The sequence below is a fragment of the Sus scrofa genome, chromosome 12 (genome assembly GCF_054392235.1).
Source record: "Sus scrofa isolate SSC_HxYL_T2T_F1_AM1 chromosome 12, Sscrofa_HxYL_maternal_Yorkshire_Landrace_v2.0, whole genome shotgun sequence".
Lineage (NCBI taxonomy): Eukaryota > Metazoa > Chordata > Mammalia > Artiodactyla > Suidae > Sus > Sus scrofa.
In genome coordinates, this window is record NC_139394.1 from 47,118,974 (window position 1) to 47,145,380 (window position 26,407).

The window sequence follows — 26,407 nt, forward strand, 5'->3', positions numbered from 1 at the left end:
CAGGGATCCGGCACTGTCGTGAGCTGTGCTGTAGGTCCCAGATGAGGCTCAGATCCCACATGGCTATGGTTGTGGGATAGGCTGGCAACTGTAGTTCCGATTCTACCCCTAGCCTGGGAACTTCTGTATGCCACGCATGCAGCCCTGAAAAGCAAAAGAACCAAAAAACAAACCAAAAAAAACCCCAAACCATCCCTGACTCTCAACTACCCACCACATCAAATGAAACTATTCTACTGGCCTTCGAAAATCATACATAATTTAAGCCTAGCTCTTCTCATCCTCCCTACTATTCCCCACTTACACGATTTCCTCAAATAGGCCATTCTGCTCTGTGTAAGCACAAACAAGCCATGACGACTCCTGCCCCCTCACAGGGTTTTCGCCAGCTAACATAGGAAGCCCTCTCTACTTTCCCACGTGTTTACCATCTCTCAGGGACAGCTCAATTCTACCCCATCCCTAAAGACACCCCAGGGCTACTGCAGCCTTCCCCCTCCTCCTCTGAACTACTCCTATGCCACATAATGCATACAAAACCATTACGAATATAAAGTACATACTTAACATGTGTGACTCTGTATTAACACAACATGTAGGTATTTGAAAACACTTGAGTGGAATTTTCTAATTTTATATGAAAGGAGAACTTCTGGCTCAGCACCTGGACCAAACTATACGACTTGATTTCATGTTTCCCAAGCACAACAGTATTGCTACAGCTTCAGCCCTGGTATTTAGGAAACTAGTCCCACCTCCTGGAGGTTCTGGAACTCTTTCAACGTTTTTCTTTTTTTTGTTTTTGTTTTTTCTTTCTTTTTATTTTTGGCTTTTTAGGGCCACACCTGAGGCATATGGAAGTTCCCAGGCTAGGGGTCGAACCAGAGCTGTAGCCGCCAGCCTACCCCACAGCCACAGCAACACCAGATCCAAGCCCCATCTTCAATCTACACCACAGCTCACGGCAACACCAGATCCTTAACCCACTGAGTGAGGCCAGGGATCGAACCTGTGTCCTCATGGATACTAGTCAGATGTATGTCCACTGAGCCAGAACAGGAACACCTCAAAGTTTTTCTTGAGAGTGACTGAAGAGTTGTGAATAATAGCACATAACTATTGAGGCAATTAAAAAAAAAATTCTAAAATTACTTCATTCAACTTGTTCTTTGTAAAAAAAAAAAAAAATTAACATTTCAAGTATGAAAGGAAGATGTGGTACAATAAAGAATACATGGGGTCTTTCTTTCCAGTTCCTGGCACGGAGCTTCAAAATCCCTTGGAATGTCCCGAGTGAAAGTGTCCCTTGTTAGTCTCTTTCAATCTCACTTCAGTGTATCCTAACGAGGGGACTCATGAAAGGGGAGGGAGGGCCTAGACCGCTTCAGAATAGAGGTTGGTGGCCCAAAAAACCACCATGTGATTAGGGGGTTGGAACTTCCAGTCCCTCCCCCAAACCTCTGGGGAAGTGGAGGGAGGCATGCTAGAGACAGAGTTCCATCACAGGCCAACGGCTGATCAACTGTGCCCACTCATGAAGCCCCACAGGAACACTCCGGACATGCAACCAGGACCAACCAGGGGAGTGTGGTTGGTGGACATATGGAGGTACCAGAAAGGTGGCACACCCTGACTCTACAGGACCCTTACAGACCTCGGCCTAGGTCCCTCTTCACGTGGCTGTTCATGTGGGTAAGTACAGCACTTTCCGGAGTTCTGAGTGTTTCCAGCGAATTACTGAATCTGAGGGGTTGTGAGAAGCAAGCTAATGCGTAGTCAGCCAGGAAGAAGTGTGGTGTGTCTGGGGACCCCACATGCAGCTGGCGTCTAAAAAGTAGGGGTAATCTTGTTGGCGACTTTGCCCTTTAACTCGTGGGATCTGATGTTAACCCAGGGTAGGCAGTGTCAAAATTGAATGGAACTGAGGACACCCAGTTAGTTTCCGGAAATTGTCAGAATGCAGAGGGGCACCACGGTTCTGTAGTTTTGTATTTCTAAAAAGAAGTGATGGTTGGAGTTCCCGTGTGGCGCAGTGGTTAACCAATCCGACTAGGAACCATGAGGTTGCGGGTTCGGTCCCTGCCCTTGCTCAGTGGGTTAACGATCCGGCGTTGCCGTGAGCTGTGGTGTAGGTTGCAGATGCGGCTCAGATCCCGTGTTGCTGTGGCTCTGGTGTAGGCCGGTGGCTACAGCTCCGATTCAACCCCTAGCCTGGGAACCTCCATATGCCTCGGGAGCGGCCCAAAGAAATAGCAAAAAGACAAAAAAAAAAAAAAAAAAAAAAAGAAGTGATGGCTCAAAAAACTGAGAAACAGTGTAACAGAACTTCTATCCAAGGGTTCTACTCAGAAACTGTTGCCCCTGTCTGGTCCCAACTAGGAAAAACACTACAAGAACATATAGAGGGCATTCACTTATGCTTCTCATGACCCAGTTTGCTTGTGCAGACTCCTGCTTAGTTCATTTGGTAAGTATTTACTTGTCTTCTAAGAACAAAGCTTAGTCTTAGATACTCTGTGAGGATAATACGGAAATTGTATAAAACAACAGATAAAATTGCCATAAAAGAGGTATGGATCAAGGGCTATGTTCAATTACTATATTAAGAAAAAAAAAAAAAAAAAAGGAGGAGTTCCTGTTGTGGCTCAGCAGTAATGAACCCAACTAGTATCCATGAGGACACAGGTTTGATCCCTGGCCTCGCTCAGTGGGTTAAGGATCCAGCACTGCTGTGAGCCGTGGTGTAGGCTGCAGACGAGGCTCAGAGTTGCTGTAGGGTACACTGGCAGCTACAGCTCCAACTTGACCCCTAGTCTGGGAACTTCCATATGCTGAGGGTACAGCCCTAAAAAGAGGAAAAAAAAAAAAAAAAAGCAAAGAGAGAGAGAAAAGGACAGAAGGGAATATTTACTCAGAAGTCTTTCTCAATATAGCAGGAAATCAAAAAGCACAAAAAACATACCCATATTTTGCCCTCTAGGAGAAAAAAAAAAAAATGAATGATCAGTAAAGACATCTAGGCAACCTTCCAGCATATCACCAGTGGTCAGTCTCCTGAAGGATCTCCTACTCCTCCTTGGCAAAAACCTGACATTTTCCAACAGCTACTGAGTATCTCTAGAAAGACTAAGAAACAAGTACCTCACTGTCACAAGGAGACTCCACAAGGGCAGGGAACATGTCTCTTGTTCACTGCTGAACCCCTAGCTCCTAGCGAATGTACTTAGTAAATGGAGTTTAGTGGTTAAGAGCACATAATTTGAAATTCAGGAAAGTGAATGGTTACCTTTGAGGGAAAGAGAGGGAAATACAATGAGGAGGGGACTTCAACTGATTGGTAATGCTTTCTTTAAGCTGGGTGATGGGGGGTATTTGTTATATTATTCTTTCTACCTTTCTATGACTATTTCACCAAAAAAAGAAAAAAGAATACAGGCTTTGGAATCAGACAGAACTGGACTGAAAGCTTAGTTTGGCACTTCCTAGCTGTGTCTCCTTAGGCAAGTCACAGAGCCTCAATTCGTTCATCTGTAAAATACAGTGCTGAACAGCTTTACAGACACGGTAAGAGGATTAATTAGGATGACAGATGTATAATGCTTGGGACAATACTGGCACAAATTAAATACACCAATGGTAGTAGTTATGATGATGATGATGATGAGAAAGAGTCTGAATTAAAGAAGTTCTTGTTTGTTTGTTTCTTCTGCTTTTTAGGGCCACACCCGCGGCATATGGAGGTTCCCAGGCTAGGAGCGCTAATCAGAGCTGTAGCCGCTAGCCTACACCACAGCCATAGCAATGCGGGATCCAAGCCACGTCTGCAACCTACACCACAGCTCACGGCAACGCCGGATCCTTAACCCACTGAACAAGGCCAGGGATCAAACCCGCAACCTCGTGGTTCCTAGCTGGATTCGTTTCCACTGCGCCACGACGGTAACTCCTGGGGCTCAATTTCCCTACTAATTTTTTCAAAAAGCGGACTAGATGCTATTAGTGCTTATAGTCCATGAAATGCCTAAACTATCTAAACTCTCATGTCACACACCTAGAAAACAGGCCTATAACAGACAAAAAGATGCACATAAGGTAGCTTACCCCATAGTACCCTAGAATTGGCAGACCCCAAAATCCTATCTCTGATCTGTTTTAACTGTGTATGGGTAAATGATTTGGTAGAAACATTCATCTACCTATAAGAACAAAGTGGGACTTACCAAGCCAACATGGGGTCCAGGAATTTCTAGAACTTGCTGACTTACTTTTCACATGTCATAACTTTTTTCCTTACATACTCCTTTCATCATGAATCTGTTTAGGGTTCCAGCAACTCCAGACCTTCGGCTAGCTCACATTAGCATCTCAGCATCCACAGTAGCCCATCTTAATTCCACACGAACATGTCCAGTGGGGGTAAAACACAGCTGACCCTTGAACACAGGCTTGCAGATCAACTTTGACACAGATTTTTTTTGACAAGAGCAAATACAACAGTACTACACAACCTGTGTTATCTGAGATGTGAAATCACGGATACAGAGGAACCCAGTATACAGAGGGCTGACCAAACATCATACGCAGGTTTTCAAGTGCACGGATGGTCAGTGTTCCTAACCCCTGCATCATTCAAAAGTCAGCTGCAGTTATCTTAAAATAAGCCAAGCCACCATCCTCTTATTCCAGATCAGGAAACGTAGAACTTGGACCTCCGCCTATTTTTCACTCTTGACAACAGATGCTGCAAGGCAAGAAGAATGCATTTGGGAGAGAGCCCTAACAACGTCCCTCTCAAAGAGTGATGTCCGATTTCAGACAAATGGCGCACAGCAGCGATCTCTGCGGATCCCCAGCCAGGAGAAGGCCTCTGCTGTGAAGCCCAATCAAGCTCACCAGGCCTTGTACTTTACGTAACTTATTTTAATATCAGCTTAACTCTCACAAACGTAACACAAAACTTTTAGACAATCCAATGCTGTACAATACTTGAGACTCTGAACCTTCCGGGCTTTTCTGGCCCCAGGGAGATGTCTGCTTTTTCCCTAGTGTCCCCCAAACCCCACAGCTACCAACAGCACAGATGTTCCCAGAAACGTTTCCATTTCTCAAGACATTCCTCTGGATATCTTATAGAGCTGACCCTCCCCACAGGTGAAAATCCTAGAATAACTTATGTTGGCCTTCTACATCACCCAGTTCTGTACCTATAATTTCAACCAGCTGCAGACTGTGTGGTACTAAAGTATTTACCACTGAAAAAACCTGCAGATAAGTGGACCTACGCAGTTTAAACTGGTGAAGTTCAAAAGCCAACGGTATATGTCTGCACTGTTACCCTTAATCTACTATGTTAGGAATGGGAAAAATGAATCAGATACTAAATAACTCAGATGTTCCTTGGTAACTAAAAGAAAAAAGTCCCATTTTTGGTCCTTGAGAAATTTGGCTATTTGAATACCCTGATTCTTCTCACAATCCCTTTTATTTTTATTTGATCTTTGCTTTTTTTAGGGCCACACTTGCAGCATATGGAGGTTCCCAGGCTAGGGGTTGAATCGGAGCTGCAGCTGCCAGCCTACACCAGAGCCACAGCAACACAGGATCTGAGCTGCATCTGCGACCACACACTACAGCTCACCACAATGCCAGATCCTTAACCCACTGAGTGAGGCCCGGGATCAAACCTGAAACTTCATGGATACTAGTTGGGTTGTTACTGCAGAGCCACAGTGGGAACTTCTCACAATCCCTTTTTTAGAATTACTTCTAACGATTTTATTTGAATAAAAAAAAAGAAAAAAAAGTGAAGATCCCTGGTAGGGCTCATCAGGTTAAGGATGTGGTGCTGTCAGTGCTATGACCTGGGTCATTGCTGTGGTGCAGGTTCAATCCTTGGCCTGGGAATTTCTGAGTGCTGCAGGTACAGCAAAAAAAAAAAAAAAAAAAAAAAAAAATTTAATTAAAAAAAAAAATTGTATTTGTACCTACCACTCTAAGACCCTCACCAGTTTCAGAAGAAAGCTACCTCTGAATTCTCAACTCAAAATGTTAAACAAAATGTTCAAAATTAAGTCAATTGACAACATTAAAAGACCTACCAGTTTCCAAGAAAGCTAAGGACTTGTTTCTCCCTAATCACCATCACTCAGGATCCCTCAGCAAGATTCAGGTCTTCAACCGGTGTTCCATGTGACCTTTAAAGTCCCCCCCTCACCAGAATCCTTAAAATGCATCATCCATTCTGCCTTCTCTCTCTTTGTAAAACACATTAGAACAACCCTTTTCCTGGTCATAGTCACTTTCTGCTTTTCCCTGGACTCTTGTATCCCCAGTGATATATTCAGAAAAGAAAGACCAACATTCTGAGGAAATTCAGATTTCTCCACAGCTCCGCTCCTCCGGCAGCTCTGGCTCCCTGCAGCGACTCCAGTGCCTAAGCACAGACCTGCCACCAGGTCTATTCCCACAGGGCAGGCCTCAGCCTCAGAGACAGGAAACAGCAAGAGGAAAGGAAGCATTGGAAAGAATGCAACATTTAAAGAGCTCTACTTGGAGTTCCCGTCGTGGCGCAGTGGTTAACGAATCCGACTAGGAACCATGAGGTTGCGGGTTCGGTCCCTGCCCTTGCTCAGAGGGTTAAGGATCCGGCGTTGCCGTGAGCCGTGGTGTAGGTTGCAGACGCAGCTCGGATCCTGCGTTGCTGTGGCTCTGGCGTAGGTCAGTGGCTGCGGCTCTGATTCGACCCCTAGCCTGGGAACCTCCATATGCCGCGGGAGCGGCCCAAGAAATGACAAAAAAAATAAAAAAAATAAATAAAGAGCTCTACTTATACCTGACCATACAGACTTAGCAGACAGAGATACCAAAGGGTGGGAATTATGTATTTGTATCAATATTACCTTTCAGAGTGACATTTTTATTTATTCATTCATATCGTGCCTCATTCTGTTAAAGAATCTGAAGCAGTTTAGCACTCACTACAATAAAATGCCATCCAATTTCTGAAGTGATTGTATAATAAAAAGCTGTTTTTAAAAAAATCAAAGAACATGAATGAATCTCTTCCACGTAAAAATACAAGAGTGATTTCCTTTTTTAAAACAAGTTCAGGAGTTCCCGTCGTGGCGCAGTGGTTAACGAATCTGACTAGGAACCATGAGGTTGCAGGTTCGGTCCCTGCCCTTGCTCAGTGGGTTAACGATCTGGCGTTGCCGTGAGCTGTGGTGTAGGTTGCAGACGCGGCTCGGATCCCGCGTTGCTGTGGCTCTGGCGTAGGCCTGTGGCTACAGCTCTGATTGGACCCCTAGCCTGGGAACCTCCATATGCCGCGGGAGCGGCCCAAGAAATAGCAACAACAACAACAACAAAAAGACCAAAAAAAAAAAAAAAAAAAACAAGTTCAAAATCAGAGCACAAGAGAGATTACAGTGAATTTGAAAGAAAATGAGCAAGCGTGTTTTCATTAGTATTATTTTGGGTTTCCTTTTCGAAAAGCAGTGAGATGATAGCTGCTCTAACTAATGAAGGATTACACAGATGTGATTTAGTTTCAAAATGCTTTGGTGAATCTAAACTAGTGCTTGCTTCTTTTAAGGCCTACCCACCTAACCCTGAGTGAGACTACCAAAGAAATAATGAAGCAGCATATTTACAATTAAAGTTAAAGTAAACATGCCTTTTTGTTCCTAAAAAGACAAAAAAAGACCAAAAAAAAACAAAAAAAACAAAAAAACAAAACCCAGTTAAAATAGGCCACTTTTGGAGTTCCCATTGTGGTTCAGCAGGTTAAGGAGCCAACACTGTTTCTGTGAGGATGCAAGTTTGGTTCCCTCCAGGGCTTCATTCAGTGCGTTAAGGATCTGGCGTTGCTGTGGCTTATGTGACAGATGCAGCTCGGATCCCATGTTGCCATGGCTGTGGCATATACCGCAGCTGCAGCTCCAATTCAAGCCCTGGCTGGGGGACTTCGGTATGTTGTGGGTGTGGTCAAAAATAAATAAAAAAACACGCCACTTTTAAGATAACTTTGATTTGTTTTTGTTTTATTCTTTTCTAGGGCTGCACCAGCGGCACATGGAGGTTCCCAGGCTAGGGGTCTAATCAGAGCTGTAGCCGCTGGCCTACACCACAGCCACAGCAACTCGGGATCTGAGCTGCATCTGCGACCTACACCACAGCTCACGGCAACACCAGATCCTTAACCCACTGAGCAAGGCCAGGGATAGAATCCGCATCCTCATGGTTCCTAGTCGGATTCCTTAACCACTGTGCCATGATGGGAACTCCCTAAGCTAATTTTAATTGAGAAATAAATGAATGCCTTGAAGGAAAAAATTTTAAAACATTAAAATTTTAAAACTATTGGAGTACTCACTGGGTGCAGCGGGTTAAGAATTCGACAGCAGTGGAGTTCAATGCCCAACCCGGGAACTTGCATATGCCACAGGTATGCCATTAAAAAAATTTTTTTAACTATTTAAATAAGCCTACAATCAAAAATACCCCTTCCAACAACGGCAGATATGAGTATAAACACTAGATTTTTTTTTTTTTTCTTTTTAGGGCTGCACCCACGGCATATGGAAGTTTCCAGGCTAGGGGTCAAATCGGAGCTGTAGCTGCCAGCCTACACCACAGCTCACGGCCACACTGGATCCTTAACCCGCTGAGCAAGGTCAGGGATCGAACCTTCATCCTCATGAATGCTAGTCAGATTCATTTCCACTGAGCCGTGACAGGAACTCCAACATTACATTATTTTTAACTGCTCCAGAAAATAAAAAATTATTTCCATAAAGGAACAACATATCAAGCTCTTCTCCAATCATTACACCAATGAAATTTTACATTTACTATAAATATATAGTATATACTATATTATAGTATAAAGATGTAATTTTGTAATAATTAAAGTCATATATATAATATTAACATATTTAATGTAAATATTTACTATGGAGGACCTAAAAATTATCCTTTGTTAGCCAGCCATCTGATGGTCCCTATTCCCTATATTTTGTCTGAGAAATATTAAAGTGATCTTTAAAAATAAAAAGCATGGCCACAACTATCCCCAAAGATAGAAAACCTTCTCATTCAGTTCAACACAACACACTACAGCTCTGTCTAAAACTCCATGCTTCTAAGTAGGTCATCCATGGAAAACATAATTCATCACTATAGGACAAATTATCTAGATTTATCCAGGCTAAAAATTTCTTTGTCTTTTCATCACATCTTTTGAACATCTAGTTCTAAATGACAGCAAATTCCTAATATTCGTGAAGTGGAAATAACATCCTCTGGTTGCAATTACCACCCTTCCAGTCATATTGGCTATTTTTCATGATAACAAACACCCCAGGCTTCAAGTGGCAAAGGGACCCGCTCCTCATTTTTATCAGCTTCTTTATTAAGAAGCCTTGCTGGCTCTTCCTAAGTTACTGTAATTAGAATACAGAGGAGGAGGAAAGTGACTATGAAGTTATGTTTTTAAGTGGAAAACTTTAGCATCTGGGGAAACAGCTGAGCCTTGTTCCAAAGGAAATTTTCTTTGATCATATGCAGACGACGTGGGCTTCCGAAGGACAAATACTATGGTCTATCCCTCTCCTTCAATCTACATCAACACTGGTGCCCAACGGTGCCAGAGGAGCAGAAAAGACAGCAGAGAACAGGTCTCAGTACATAGACAAGGATGATGTAGAAAAGACTCTATATGACTAAAATAGACTGTGTAGAACAGACTTTTATGGCCAATCACCCAGGTACTACCAGCCAGATGACAGTAGGTACCATACTGTGTTGAGTACCTATCACCCAGGTACTCAACAGAGTGTAACTGAAGCTGTAGCAGCTGAACCTCCAAATATCATTCTAACAAAGACCAGATTGAAGAGCAAGTATGTCTTTTACAGGACCAGGAAAGCTTTTCTCTGAAATTAACACTAGCTTACTCCTGAAGGCTCTTTGACTCTTAAAGAATCTTCCTCTAGCAGTTCCCATCATGGCGCAGTGGTTAACAAATCCGACTAGGAACCATGAGGTTGCGGGTTCAATCCCTGCCCTTGCTCAGTGGGTTAAGGATCCAGCGTTGCCGTGAGCTGTGGTGTAGGTCACAGACGCGGCTTGGATCCCGAGTTGCTGTGGCTCTGGTGTAGGCCGGCGGCTACAGCTCCGAATAGACCCCTAGCCTGGGAACCTCCATAGGCAGCAGAAACGGCAAAAAGACAAAAAACAACAAAAAAAGAATCTTCCTCTAACTCCTTCAAACCTCTACGATGCCTTCTGCCATTTCAAGGAGAAGCTGACCTCTTTTAGCAAGGACTCTAATCCTTGCAGCCAAGACATAAAATGGACATGGCATTGCCATTATAAGTCACTGGTCTACTTTTGCCAGAATACAGGAACTTCTCAGACAAAACAAAGGTAAAGACATGGAACAAGAGAGGTGATGAATGTGGCCCCTTCAAATTCTAACAATTAACTGGATTTTTTTTTTCTTTTGTCTTTTGTCCTTGTAGGGCTGCACCCACAACACATGGAGGTTCCCAGGCTAGGGGTCTAATTGGAGCTACAGCTGTTGGTCTACGCCGCAGCCACGGCAACACCAGATCCAAGCCATGTCTGTGACCTACACCACAGCTCACGGCAATGCTGGATCCTTAACCCACTGAGCGAGGCCAGGGGTCGAACCCGCAACCTCGTGGTTCCTAGTCAGATTCATTTCCGATGCACCACGATGGGAACTCCTAACTGGATTTTAAGAAAGGAAAATGATCACATTTTTATGAATAAAAGGAGTGTTTTGGAAAATAAGGAAAGACTACATAAACTAAACTAGCTTGAATTCTCATTCCTTCAACAACTATTTTAGAGCCTATTTTCTACCAGGCCTACTGAGGCCCTGGGGCTATGGCAATAAACATGACAAATCACCTGTCCTCGTGAAGCTTACTTTCTAATCCAAGTAACAGTAACAAAAAAAGTGAACAGACAGAGGAATAGGAATAATGCCTAGGTCAGGGCTTTCTTGTAGAGAAAGCCATGAATAAGAGAGAGAAGTACAGAGTGAAGTAAGTGCCACATTGTGAAGGACTTTGTAGGCCTGCATTAAAAAGTTTAATGGCCTTTATTCTAAGTGAAAGTAGAAATCATTAGAGAATTTTAAAAATGAGTCACGAGATTGGAGATACTTTTTAAAGATGACTCTGCTACATGGAGAATGGACAAAATTAGAAGCAGGGACACTAGTTAAAGAGATATTACAAAAGCTTCGGCCAAAGCTTGAGCTAGTTTGGCAGTGGTTTCGATAATAAGCTAAGCAGTCAGACAAATCAGGTAAGAGATACTGGATTCACTTAAAAAGAAGATAACAGTCTCGCTCTCTTAATTAATTTGACCAGAAGAGAAATATATCTCAATTTAAAAACAAGACTTCAGGAGTTTCTTTCATGGCGCAGTGGTTAACGAATCTGACTAGGAACCATGAGGTTGCAGGTTCAGTCCCTGCCCTTGCTCAGTGGGTTAATGATCCGGCGTTGCCGTAAGCCGTGGTGTAGGTCGCAGACGCGGCTCGGATCCCGCGTTGCTGTGGCTCTGGCGTAGACCGGCGGCTACAGCTCCGATTAGACCCCTAGCCCAGGAACCTCCATGTGCCACAGGAGCCGCCCAAGAAATAGCAAAAAGACCAAAAAAAAAAAAAAGACTTCACTAAAACTATTTTTTCCCCCATGCCCACAGCATGCAGAAGTTCCTGCACCAGGGATCAAACCCAAGCCACAGCAGTGACAACACCAAGTCCTTAACCACTAAGCCACCAGGGAACTCCCTAACTTATATACTTTTAATGTAGCTACATGATTTAGATAAAAGGTTAATAAGGCTCATGCTAATTTTATCATAAAAAGGACATTTATTAGGCATACTAATGCAAAAACCAGTGAAATAAAATTCTGGTCAACGAAACTGACCATGAAAACTTAAAACCTAAAGAACTAGGAGTTCCCGTCGTCATGCAGTGGAAACGAATCTGACTAGGAACGATGAGGTTTCCGGTTTGATCCCTGGTTAAGGGATCCTTAACCCTCAGGGGGTCAAGGATCTGGCATTGCCCTGAGCTGTGGTGTAGGTCAAAGAGGTGGCTTGGATCCTGCATTGCGGTGGCTGTGGGTGGTGTAGGCCAGCAGCTGCAGCTCTTTTTGGACCCCTAGCCTGGGAACCTCCATATGCCATGGTGTAGCCCTAAAATGCAAAAAAAAAAAAAAACAAAACACTAAAGAACTAAGTTTCATGTGGTTGTACTTTAATTTCTGCTTTGTTTAAAGAATGGTAATTGACTTTTTTTTTCCATTTCACATAATTTTATTTTTCCCCCAGTAGTAAATTTTCTTCAATTTTATTGAAGTATAGTTGATTTGCAATGTTGTATTAATTTCTGTTGTATAGCAAAGTGACTCCATTATAAATACACATATTCTTTTTCATACCCTTTTCCATTATGGACATGCATATTTGTTTATCATGGGATATTGAACAGAGTTCCCTGTGCTATAGAGTAGAACCTTCTTGTTTATTGGTAACTGACTTAATTTGGCCTGAATAGTATTCAATATGTTCAATAATTAAGATAAGATGAAAAAAGATACTTACACTTTGGCTTTTTCTGCAAATCAACACCTTAAAATTTATAGACAGCCTAGTTTTTCTGATCTAAGCAGTCTAGACGTTAAGTTAGCATCAAAGCCTGGAGGGCTCAGAATCCAAATTCTAGATGGACCAAGAAAAGAGCCACTTCACTTCCAGAGTACAGTATAGGTTTAGCCAACAGAATGCTGAAACCACTCAACCATTTTGGAGCTTCAGTGAATGAAGCTTCTGCTGTGTGGTTCAGGGATAGATACTAACAGCAATAAAATGTACTGAAGTGATGGAGAAAGAACAGGCTTTACAAGAACAGATACAATACAGTAATACAATACTGTGATATTTACAACAATACCAGAGACGATGCTTCTTCTTTTCCCATTTCTCTTGGATAAACACCTTAATACTACAACTGAATTATTACCACTTCTTCCTTAAAAAGTAGTTTTCCTAATAAAACTGTGTATCAGATAAGTGTTAAAATAGCCCTGGTCACACTTACTGTTGACCTTCAATCAAGTGCTACGGCTAGGCTAAGCAGCTGTAAGATACACTAAATCTCAAAAAGTAATGCTTCATACTCCCCCCTCCCAGAATATTAGCTTTGATATAATTGAAATTCTATATTTCAAATAAGTATAACTCCTTCAAATATTTTTAAATGTGAAAAAAGTATGTATATATGGTAGCTGGCCTAAAATTTCTGGTGCCATCTTGTAAGAAAAAGGCCTCCCTCAAAAATTAAGGCTTCTTGGAGTTCCCATCATGATTCAGTGGTTAACAAACGCGACTAAGATCCATGAGGATTTGGGTTCAATCTCTGGCCTCGCTCAGTGAGTTAAGGATCCGGCATTGTGGTGAGCTGTGGTGTAGATTACAGACTCAGCTCGGATCCTGCATTGCTGTGGCATAGGCTGGCAGCTGTAGCTCTGATTCGACCCCTAGCTTGGAAACCTCCATATTCCAAGGGTTCGGCCCTAAAAATCGAAACAAACAAAAAAACACTAAGGCTTTCTCTTGTGTCAAGTTTCTCCCTATCAAAAAACTCTCACATATACACTTTTATTCAATTTTTTTTGCTCTCATTTCTGCATAATATAAGTTGTAGTTTTTCTTTCTTTTTTTTTTTTGGCCACACCCAGGGCATATGGAGTTTCTGGGCCAGGAATCAAACCCATGCCACAGCAGCAACGCAAGCCGCTGCAGTGACAACACCTGATCCTTAACTGGTTGCATCTGATCCTTAACCCGTTGCATCGCAAGCAAACTCCAGGTGGTGATTTTTCTAACAGATTTTTAAGTCTTTATGTCTTTCTAAATAAGTGATACTGTTAACATTTTAACGTAAACATCCTAAGGCTGACAATATATCTTACATATGTATAGCATTTCGATTTTGATGTTTTACAGACTAACGATTTTATGTAATTGCTCCCTATATTCAAAACTAAAACCAAAACACAGAATGTTTGCTTTTAAAAGAATTTCTTTGAAGGGTCAGTTTTTTTTCTTTCTTTCCTTTTTAGAGCCACACCTGGGGCGTATGGAAGTTCCCATGTCAGGGGTTGAATCGGAGCTACAGCTGCCGGCCTAGCCACAGCCACGTAGGCTCCAAGCCACATGTGTGACTACACCACAGCTCATGGCAGCGCCAGATCCTTGACCCACTGAGTAAGGCCAGGGATCGAACCCGAGTCTGCATGGATTCTCGTCGGATTGGTTACCGCTGAGCCATGACCAGAACTCCAAGGGTCAGTTTTTGAAGCGGGTCATCTACTCACTTTCCCTACGTAGCTCCAAATGCATCAACACGAATCATTTTCCTGAACTTTGTCAAGGAAGTCCATACTAAACACAGATTAAGATATATATGTAGGTACAGATGAAAACTATAATCCACAATTGCAAACCAAAAAGTCAACTGTATCTGGCTAAGCGTACTTCTAAATTCTGATTCTAAAGGAAGATGTCTACAACAGGAAATCAAAGATTTCGATGAACAGCAAAGAACACTACAGGAGAGGGTAAAAACGTGTTAGCTTTCTTCCTTAGGAGGGCATCACAGTGACCTGGAGGGGCTACTCCAGAATGGAATGGGGTTTAGAACAGAAAGCCTCCAAACAGCAATAGAAACGCATGAACGAATGTACTTAAACAATCCAGCCCTCCCCAGCCCACCTCTTCTTATTTTAGTCCTTCCAATTGAGTCATGAAACTCGCACAAAGACATCAAGAAGTCCCTGCTGTTCTGTCCCCAAGTCAGCGAACGGAAGACGTGTCCCCTTTATTATCTTCAAAAAGTGAAATCTAAGTGCCTGGGTGGAAGGGAGGAGGTAGGGTCTCACATGTTTGGGCGTCAGTTTGGGTCTACGAGTGTGCCTGTTATTATTTTTAAATTAATTACCAAGCAGTTATGGAATAATGTTTTAAAAGATGGGGAAAATTAGGCTGTAGGGTAACAATAATTCTCTCGAGTGAAGGACCCTCTCCAAATAAGTATTCATTCATTGGGCACCTGTGTAACTTGAAGTTTAGAGTAAATTTTTGAGGAAATACCGAGCGTATCAGGAGTTATTCCAATGCAAAGGGCAAATATCGCTAAAATAATTTTTTTTAAAGAAAAAACGCTCCATACTTTACAGTCAATGCCTAGAGGGAGGGCAGACCGCGAGCGCAAAAACACGCGGAGACACCTGACCTTGCCCACAAGTCGAACAGTTCGGCACCCCTCCCCCGAGCTTCCCCGGGAGCCGGTTCACGCCATCCCAAGTGCTCAGTCTGCCTGTTCCCAGCACCTGCCTGGCAGGGACATGGGAATCTCCACGGAAGACGAACGGGTCTGAAAGGAGGCGGCCTCGGAAACGCAGAGGCCCGGGAGAAAAGGATTCCTAGTGGAAAAGGAGGACAGGACCTTCGGGGAGGATGAGGCCGGGCGGCTAGGGGCTCGGGAAGACACGGCTGGGGAGGACGACGGGGGCATAGCGGGGGGAGGAGTGAGGAGGACCCAGATGAGGTGAGAGGTCGGCGGCCTCCGGCGGGCAGCCTACAGGGAAGACCGGAGGGGCTGGGAGGCCCGGGAGGCCTGGGGGCGCGGAGGGAGGACGGCAGGGGCAGGGGCTGCGGTGGCCGCGACCAGCCCCAGCGCGCGGACTCACGTTCTCCCACCAGCAGGATCCGCACGTCTTTCTTCATGTCGGCGGCTCGCAGGGGCCGAGCTCGGCCCGCACGCATGGAGCGGACTGCTCTCGCCGGGAGCGCCCAGCCCGCGGCGCCGCTCTCCCCGCGCTGCCGGCGCCGCCCCGCCCGAGCCTCGACCGCCCCGGCCTGCCGCGCCGCCTCCTCGGCTGCTTCCCCGCTCGCGAGCCGGGACAGCGCCAGCTCCGCCTCCTCCGGCTCCGCGGGCGGCGGCGGCGGCGGCGGCGGGGCCGACGGGGAGCCGCGAGGGACAAGCGCTTTCGGAACGCGAACGCTCTCGGAGCGGGAGCCGCGCCCCCGCCGTCAGGCTCTCCGCAGGGCATCGCCAGGGAGTCTCGCCCATCCTCCTCCGGGAACATCGGCTTTGGACGGGGAGTTTGAGTAGCAGAGTGTTACCCACTGACCCTATTTCTTTTACAAAATATGAGCAGGAGAATTTCCTTGTCTAACTAAGGTCACACAACTAGAACTTGGCAGTGTGACTCACGGCGGGCATATTCTCGCCAAACTATATAAACTCCAGGCGGGTGGCGACCTGTCTACCTGGTTTTCAGCAGCATTCCCCACCTTATCGGACAAAGCCCTCAGAAAGCGCTTGTTTGCGTAAAAGATGACTACATCCCTAGACAGAGTCCTTTCCACTACCCAGAGCCCACCACTCTAGCAGCCTTTTATCTGTGATGTTTATAAAATACGATTCTAAATAATGAGATTAGTTTCTGCACTACGTAAACATTCATTTCTTTGCAACCAAACTAAGTGATTTCCTCCCTCTTCGTGGTCTACTTTTACACAGGGTCTTCTGATACTTCTCCATACGTTATAGGTTTGCCCAGCGCAGGACTGGGCACATTGGTGGCACAGGATAATAAACCCTTACTGATTTTTCTGATGTTGCCTTAATTTCCTCCTGACTCTCTCAGTCTGGAGGAATTTGTTGCCATATCTCTAATGCTTGAGCAGTGCTTGGCATACAGTGGGAGATAGATGGATAGATGGATGGATAGATACATATGGAAATATATAGAATAAATGAGGAAATTCACTGTGCATAATGTGCCTTTTATCTTAAATATTGAAAAATGATTTTTTTAAGGAAATAAAATGCACACAGTACCAATCCCCTTTTCTGCTAGGAGAACCCCAGTCGTCTGGTGCAGCAGTTAAGAGCTGCTGATAAACTGCTTAGGCTTGACTCCAGAGCCCATCACCTAATAGTTATGTGATCCAGAGAGGTTATTTGACTTCTCAAGCCTGCCCCTTCTTCTCTAACAGGGCAATAATGATCATATTACCTACCTACTCAAGTTGTTGTGAAAAATAATTAAGATAATAAATAAACACCAAGCATTTGGAATAGTGCCAGACTCAGTACTTGGTTTACTGATAGCTGTGCTTACTATCTTAAAGGTCACTGAAAAGCTGAAAGCCACAAATTTTGAGGCAAATTCCTTGTTATGTTTACAACAGTATTTCACCATCTTTGTTATAATGATATCCCAAAGGAGCACAGGGGTGGAAGCCCTTCCAGAAAACGCTCTCACTGTGGTGAAAGGAGGAAGACAGGAAAGACGTACTTCTCTGCTCACTGAGGGCTTGATGGCCTGATCTTTTCAGGGAAAGTATTCCTCAGAATGTTAATATTACAGAGTGTTTGAGGAGTTCCCATTGTGGTGCAATGGTTAAGAATCTGACTGTTGGGAGTTCCTGTCATGGCTGAACCCGACTAGCATCCATGACGTTGAAGGTTCAATCCCTGGTCTCGCCTAGTGGGTTAAGGATCCGACACTGGGGTGAGCTGTGGTGTAGGTGGCAGATGGGGCTCGGATCCTGAGCTGCTATCGCTGTGGAGTAGGCTGACAGCTACAGCTGTAATTGGACCCCTAGCCTGGGACCCTCCATATGCCGTGCGTGCAGCCCTTAAAAAAAAAAAAAAAAGAGAGAGAGAGAGAGAAAGAAAGAGAGAAAAGAATCCAACTGCAGCAGCTGAGGTTGCTGAGGAGGTGCAGGCTCAATCCCCAGCCCAGCACAGTGGGTTAAAGTATCCAGTGTTGCTTCAGCTGTGGCAAAGTTTCCAGCTGAGGCTTGGATTCAATCCCTGGCCCAGGAACGTCTATATGCATCAGGCAACCATTAAAAAAATAATAAGTTGGAAGGACCCTTACAGAGCAACCATTAAAAAAATAATAAGTTGGAAGGACCCTTACAGAGCAACCATTAAAAAAATAATAAGTTGGAAGGACCCTTACAGAGCCCTTATTCTAATGCCATTACTCTGTAGCTAAGACACACAAGGTCCAGAGAGACACAGTGACTTGCCAAAGAAATGTCAGCTGAGACGGAGCCTGGGCTCTGCCTTCCTGACCATGGGACTCTAGGCAAGTCACAGTTTCCTCAGTTTCCTCTCTACCAAACAGAGAGGGCTGGTTTCCTCTTTAGCCCTCTACTTCAGGGAGTAGTTTGGAGGATCCCATAAAATAATGTATCATATGTGAGAAAGCTTTTTCTCGGAGTTCCCTTGTGGCTAGGTGGGTTAAGAATCCTGCATGGTCACTGCTGCGGTTTGAGTTCAGTCCCTGGGCTGGGAACTAGCACATGCCTCGGGTGTGACAAAAAAAGAAAAGAAAAAAAAAAAAAAAGAAAAAAAAACCTTTTCCGGAGTTCCCCTCGTGGCGCAGTGGTTAACGAATCCGACTAGGAACCATGAGGTTTCGGGTTCGGTCCCTGCCCCTGCTCAGTGGGTTAAGGATCCGGCGTTGCCGTGAGCTGTGGTGTAGGTTGCAGACGAGGCTCGGATCCCGCGTTGCTGTGGATCTGGCGTAGGCCAGTGGCTACAGCTCCGATTCGACCCCTAGCCTGGGAACCTCCATATGCCACCAGAGCGGCAAAAAGACAAAAAAAAAAAAAAAAAACCTTTTCCTTAAAAAAATAAGTTACACAAATATGAGCTCACAAAGGACAAAAGCCCTATACAGAGGGCCAAGTTCTTTAAGGCACTGCTTCCTCCAAAAAAGACTTTGTAGAGAATCTTGACCCCAAGAGCCCTGGATCACCATTGCCAGCGGAGTTCCCACTGTGGCTCAGCAGTATCCTGCTAGTATCCATGAGGACGCAGGTTCAGTCCCTGGCCCTGATCAGGGGTTAAAGATCCAGCGTGGCTGTGGCTGTGGCTGTGGCTGTGACCGGCAGTTGCAGCTCCAATTTGACCCCTAGACTGGGAACTTCCATATGCCACGGGTACAGTCCTAAAAAAAATAAAAAGATAAAAAAATTGCCAATGGGAATTCCTGTCGTGGCGCAGTGGTTAACGAATCCGACTAGGAACCATGAGCTTGCGGGTTCGGTCCCTGCCCTTGCTCAGTGGGTTAATGATCTGGCGTTGCCGTGAGCTGTGGTGTAGGTTGCAGATGCAGCTCGGATCCCGCGTTGCTATGGCTCTGGCGTAGGCTGGCGGCTACAGCTCCGATTAGACCCCTAGCCTGGGAACCTCCATATGCCGCGGGAGCGGCCCAAAGAAATAGCAAAAAGCCAAAAATAAAATAAAATAAAATAAAATAAAAATTTAACAAAAAAAAAATTGCGAATGTATGGTAGTGTTAATTCTATGCCTTCTCCAGGCATGTGAGAAGATACAAGGTCTTCCGGACATTGTACGTGTGTGCTGGGTAAAGTTTTTGGCATGGGGAATGCGTGGAAGGCGGGGGCTAAGAAGAAGAGTTTATTTGGGGGAGGGGGACACTACAGAGGTAACACTTCAAACTCCTTTGTAAATAAAACTTACTTAAAAATCCAGATGCCTCAGAATGTAACTTTATTTGGAAACAGTTGTTGCAGATATAAGTAGTTGAGATGAGGTGATACTGGAGTAGAGTGGGCCCCTGACCCAGTCTGACCAGTTCTTAGGAGGAAATGCCATGTGAAGACGCAGAGAGAACAGTTTGTGGAGATGCAGCGCTGCATCTACAAGTCAGGGACCCACAGGGACTGGAGGCTTTGACCAGAAGCTTCCACGAGAGAGGCAGGGAACAGATTCCTTCTCAAAGCCCTCAGAGGGAACCAACCTTACAGACGCTTTGACGTCAGACTTCTAATATCCAGAACATTGAAACAATAAATTTCTGCTTAAAAAAGAAAAATCCAGGACTTCCCATTGTGGCCCAGGGGTTAACGAATCCGACTAAGAACGATGAGGTTGCAGGTTCGATCCCTGCCCTTGCTCAGTGAGTTAAGGATCCGGCGTTGCCATGAGCTGTGGTGTGGGTCCCAGGCGTGGCTTGGATTCTGTGTTGCTGTGGCTCTGGTGTAGGCCAGTGGTGACAGTTCCGATTAGACCCCTAGCCTGGGAACCTCCATATGCCGTGGGAGCAGCTCAAGAAAAGGCAAAAAGACAAAAAAAAAAAAAAAAATCCAGACTCAAGGGCTGCAGAAAGGCGTCATCTAGCAAGCAGTTATAGCCAGCAATAACTAATAGTTTGGTACAAAAGAAAATCAATACTGGAGTTCCCACTGTGGCTCAGCAGTAATGAACCCAACTAGTACCCATGAGGACACGGGTTAAGAGTCCAGCTGATAGAGGCCGGCAACTACAGTTCCAATTCAACCCCTAACCTGGAAACTTCCATATGCCGAAGGTGCGGCCCTAAAAGGACAACCAAAAAAAAAAAAAAAAAAAGAGCAGTACTCACTAGTGTGGGAGGTGGGGAGCCCAATGAGCCAGAATGTGTGTCCCAGGCAATCTAAGTTTCTTTTTACAACCCCTCTCTGCTTCCCATCAGCTATACTTCTGAAACTCTGGCCTCCTACCTTGCCTTGAGCTTTATATTCTTCCATCAGGGGTCACTCTGAAGTTTTCCTGGAGAGGGCATGGTTCAGTGATTAAAAGCAGGGACGCAAGTTGGCCTGCCTAGGTCCAAACCTCAGCTGTGCATCATCAAATTACGTAAGTTATAAAACCCTCAGCTGCCAAGTGGGAATAACACCTCATGGGATTGTTATGAAAATTAAATGAGGAGTTCCCGTTGTGGCTCAGTGGGTTAAGATTCCAACTAATATCCAAGAGGATGCAGGTTCAGCAAGGCCGGTGTTGCCGCAAGCTGTGGTGTGGGTCCCAGATGCAGTTCGGACCTGGCATAGCTGTGGCTATGGTGTAGGCCGGCAGCTACAGCTATAATTCAACCCCTAGCCTGGGAACCTCCACATGCAGGTGTGGCCCTAAAAAGCAAATAAATAAATAAATAAATAAGTTAATATAGTGGGAAAATGCTTAGAATCATGCCTGGTACATGGTCAGCAGTCTATAAATTCTGGATAAATAAACTGTGACAGCAGTGACTTCTGGAAACCTCCCTGAGCCTGAGGAGAGAGCCTCACGATGACACGCACTGCAGCAAGGCAGAAGCAGAGAATGGAGTTGTTGGCAGTGGAATTTACTGCTGGGATACTACAGATCGTTGACTGTATATTAAGTAGGTTGGATAAAGCCAAGAGGACAGATGGGTATCGACAAAGCACTCACGGAATTTTCCTCTAGAATGCTGGGAAGGCCCTCCACCTTCACCAGGCAAACTTCATGCCCCCTCAACTGTGGAGGTGACACTGGGAGGTCTGAACAATGAACTGTGGCAGGAGATAAGAGCTCCTATCAAAGAAGGAGCTTCCAACACAGCCTCTCTCTGAGTCTCTGGACAGTGGAACGGCCCGGGGCTAGTGGGCAGACCTACTGGGTAGAAGATACAGTGCATGTGAAATGAATGACATTGGGTGGAATAAGAGGCTGGTCTCTGATTTTTTTTTTTTTTTTTTTTTTTTTTTGGCTTCATCCATGGTATGTGGAAGTTCCGGGGCCAGGGATCGAACCCTTGCCAGTGCAGTGACCCCAGCCTCAGCAGTGACAATGCCTGATCCTTAACCTCCTGTGCCACAGAACTCCTGGTCTCTGACTGGTGGGTTAGACACAGTCCTGGGCAGGAGGCCACATACGATGGGTTGGCATTGTTCCTGCTCTTCAGACTCATCTATCTTTGGGGTCTCAAATTAAAGCCAGAGTGGCATCCATCTTCATTTTTGTCTCCTGTTCCTTCCAGGAAGACTTTCTTCTTGTTCCTTCCAAACCTGCTCTGGTGGAGCAGAAAAGCCCGGTGCTTTAATACAGAGTAAATCTTTTTTTTTTTTTTTTCTATCTTGCCTTTGAATGCATTTGTTCCTGGCTTATTGGTCAGACACCCATGTCCTTTACCTAGGCAGATGGATTGGTCTCTAAGGCCATGGATTCTGTTTGCTCGATTTGGCCAGCAGACACATCACAGAGCACAATTACTTTTAAAAGGCATTTGATTATAACTAACCATACTGAAAGGATATTTTTCCAGATAAAAGCCTCATCTGTTGATGAGGCTGCATCCAGTTTTCTTTTTAATTTTCTCAAGGTCCTCGCAGTTACATACCCTCAATTAAGAGATAATTGACATTAAGAAGCCTCCCAGACTTTCTTGCACCCATTGGCCTGAATTCCCTTCTGTCATGGTGCAGAGCACAGGCTCTGAGGTCTACACTTCCTCTCAATGCTTTGCTAGCTGTGCCACATTGGACAAGCCACAGAACCTCTCTGGAGTTCCCACTGCAGAGCAGTGGAAACAAACCCAACTAGTATCCATGAGGATTCAGGTTCCATCCCTGGCCTCCCTCCGTGGGTTAAGGATCCAGCGTTGCTGTGAGCTGTGGTGTAGGTCAAAGACACGGATCGAATCTGGCATGGCTGTGGCTCGGATTTGACCCCTAGCCTGGGAACTTCCATATGCCGTGGGTGCAGCCCTAAAAAAAAAAAAAAAAGGCCAGAAAACAGAAACAATGACTCTTGTATACTGAAAGTGTCCTTTTTCTATTGTCTGTCCATCCTGATTAAGTCCAGGGGAAGCCTCAGTAAGTCTTTAATACCTGTTAATCTTTCGAGCAAGAGAGAGAGGAAAAGAAAAAGCATACACACCTCAGGTTCAGAAACTTAGACAATGGCACCGAGCTAGTCAGACTGTTTTGTTTTCCTTAAAACATATATTTAAAGTTATCTTTCTATTTAAGACACATGATTCTGGTTTCCACTTATATACAATTTTTAAAGTTTCTTTTTAAGGGGTTCCTGTTGTGGCGCAGCAGAAGCAAATCCATGAAGAACCATGAGGTTGTGTGTTCGATCCCTGGCCTCACTCAGTGGGTTAAGGATCCAGCGTTGCCATGAACTGTTGTATAGGTTGCACACTCGGCTTGGATCCCAAGTTGCTGAGGTTGTGGTATAGGCTGGTGGCTATAGCTCCGATTCAACCCCTAGCCTGGGAACTTCCATGTACTGTGGGTGCGGCCCTAAAAAAAAAAGTTTCTTATTGAAATATATGTACATGAAGGGGGAAAAGTGAGTTGATTTAGGAAAACTATGAAGTAAAAAATGGTACAGGAGATATGCACATATAACAAGAATCATGGCACAGGAAAGGCTGAAGCTTAGGAAACCCTGTCCTTAAAAAAACCACCATGGTACAATGGATTAGGAATCCAACTGCAGCAGCTCAGTTCCCTGCAGCTATGGCATAGGTCAAAACTGTGGCTTGGATTCAATCCCTGGCCCAGACACTTCCATATGCCTCAGGGGTGGCCATAAAAAATTTAAAAACAAAAATCAAGGAGTTCCTGTTGTGGCTCAGGGGAAACAAATCTGACTAGTATCTGTGAGGATTCGGGTTCGATCCCTGGCCTCGCTCAGTGAGTCAGGGATCCGGTGTTGCCATGAGCTGTGGTGTAGGTTGAATACATGGCTCAGATCCCATGTTGCTATGGCTGTGGTGTAGGCTGGCAGCTGCAGCTCTGATTTGACCCCTAGCCTGGGAACTTCCATATGCTACAGGTGTGGCCCTAAAAAGCAAAAAATAAATAAATAAAAAATTTTAAAAAGCGTCTGATATAATCTAAGTCTGTATAATTAAAAAAGACTGCAGTCATCTGGAAGGACCCAGGGCTTAGGATTTTGAGTGATTATGAATGAGGAATTGGGAGCTAAGGACTCAGCAGGAGCGGGGGTGACAGAGCCGAGCATATCCCAGGCAAATGCTCCCTTTCCTGTCAAAGGCCCCAAGTACACCCTCAACCAGAGCAAGAGAGCCTGAGTGGCAGCACTGTTTCTTTCTTTTTTTTTTTTTTTGTCTTTTTGCTATTTTCTTTGGGCCGCTTCCGCGGCATGTGGAGGTTCCCAGGCTAGGGGTCTAATCGGAGCTGTAGCCACCGGCCTACGCCAGAGCCACAGCAACGCAGGATCCGAGCCGCGTCTGCAACCTACACCACAGCTCACAGCAACGCCGGATCGTCAACCCACTGAGCAAGGGCAGGGACTGAACCCGCAACCTCATGGTTCCTAGTCGGATTCGTTAACCACTGCGCCACGGCGGGAACTCCTCTTTTTTCTTTTTTTAGGGCCGAATCCAAGGCATATGGAGATTCCCAGGCTAGGGGTCAAATCGGAGCTGTAGCCACTGGCCTACGCCACAGCCACAGCAACGCAGGATCCATGCTCCATTTTCGATCTACACCACAGCTCAGGGCAATGCTGGATCCTTAACCCACTGACCCGGGAGACAGATTGAACCTGCGTCCTCATGGATGCAAGTCATATTCATTTCCACTGAGCCACGAGGGGAACTCCAGCACTTCGTCATTTTGTAGCTTCTTTCTGCAGTCAGCTAGGAAGTTAAGTCTTCAAATTAAACTGTTCCAGAAAAAAGTAACATATTGGAGGAGAAGCAAGGGTCAGACAGGTGCAACTGTAGGACAGGTTGTCTCCAGCTTAAGAGGTGGGGTGGCTTCCTTGGTGCTTCCAGGAACCCAAAGGCTTGGACCCCAAGAATGGGCACAACCACCTGGACGACATAGAGTAACATCTCCAGGGAAGGTGGGCAGCCCCCTGGGGTCCCTGACGGGGAGTCTTTCTGGCTTGGTCCACAGGTGGATGGCTTCTTTCCGTATACAGTGCAGACGAGGCTAAGGCCCTTCATTCGCTGAGCATTTTGGCTTCAGTTTTTTTCCTTGGGAGGATTTTCTGCTTTTTTTTCTCCCTCTTTTCTTTTTTGACCACCCTGCAGCATGTGGAGTTCCCGGGCCAAGGATCAGATCTGAGCCTAGCTCGCAGCTACAGCAATGCCAAATTCTTAACCCACTGTGCCGGGCTGGGGATCGATCCTGCATCCCATTGCTCCCAGGATGCCACCAATCCCATTTCACCACAGCGGGAACTCCAAGGATTTTCTGTTTTGTTTGAGAGATGGGTGCTATTTTCCACAGTGTACTGAAAGAGCTATGCTGACAGAAATCTCCAGAATAAAGCGAGGAAGCTAAGATCGATAACCTTCCTTCCCCACCTTCATGATTCTTGTGCTTTCGCTTCAGTTTGGGGAAATCATGCAGCCAAGAAACCCCGCACTGACAAGAGGCCCCATTTATCCAAAGCACCTGACAGGATGGTATTTAACCAAAGGACCTCGAGAGGCTAAAAGCCTGGCCTTTAAATTCTTGCCACTTTAAAAGACAAATGTGAAGGTGACTCTGGGTGAGAAGATAAAGGCTCCACAATGCAGACAGTGAGAACAGAGGGCCTTTTGCTGGTCATCTGGCACAGAGCGAGGCCTGGTCCCTGCTCAGATAACCCAAGGCTCTCACACGGAGAACTGCCACCAACAATCAGAAGTCGTACCTCGTGGTTTTAGTCTCCTATCAACAGGGAAGGCCAAGTCCTGGTCTCAGAGGGGATGAAGGTTAGGGCCTTGAGAGTGGGAACACTGGGTCTGCTGCCCCCCTCTGCCATGCACTGCGGATCGACCCTGTGCAAACCCCTAAACTGGTCCCGCCCCCCCCCAACCCCTGCCACCTTCCTGTGTCTTAACAGAAAGCTGCTAAGACTTTTCACACAGGGTGGGTGGAGGCTCAGAGAGCCAGTGAGCAGATCGCGGGGAAGAATTCCGCTTGAACGTGTTTTTGAGGATATGGGCAGAAATGAGGTGAGAGTCTAAAGATGTTAGAGGCCCAGGTGTAGGATAGGAAAATATATTCCCTCGTGGTTGCTGTGGTTATAATCACCCTGGCATTCTTCCAATGGCCTCATCTATTTATTTAATTCTCTCGGCAACCCTTGGGGGAAGATCAGGAAGGGCAAAGAATAGTCACTGCCCTTTTACATGGAAAAGGGGCAAAGAGGTGACATGCACGATCAAAGGCTGCCTCGCTGGTTTGTGTGGCCAGACTTTCTGCCCGGCCCAGTCCAACGGAACTGAATTTCCACTTCTCCCACCAGTGTGGAGGCAGCCTGGGAGCCTACAGATGAATCGGAAGAAGAAAGGGAGGGGAAAGCTTCGGATCAGAAGACTTCAAAGACATATCAACTGCTAATGGGTATCAGGGGTCTTTCTGGGGGTGATGAAAATGTTCTAAAATTAGACAGTGGTGATGGTTTCACAACTCTGTCAATATATGAAAAAACTGATGTGTACACTTGAAGTGAATTTTACAGTATGTAAATCAAATCTCAACAAAGCTA

The 26,407-nt window shown here is 45.3% G+C and overlaps 1 protein-coding gene across 13 annotated transcripts in view; it reads right to left on the reverse strand.

Moving 5' to 3' along the window:
* The window catches only part of RHOT1 (ras homolog family member T1), a 72,153-nt gene extending 56,120 nt beyond the window's left edge, over positions 1–16,033 (reverse strand). For all 13 annotated transcript variants that reach the window (XR_014821397.1, XM_084985204.1, XM_084985202.1 and 10 more), the window contains exon 1: positions 15,801–16,033. Coding sequence is in view for 6 of the 13 variants with exons in the window: in XM_003483060.4 (XP_003483108.2) it covers positions 15,801–15,876 (76 nt within the window). In the remaining 7 variants the exon portion in view is untranslated. The remainder of the gene's footprint in view (positions 1–15,800) is intronic.
* Between the last annotated feature and the right edge of the window lie 10,374 nt (positions 16,034–26,407).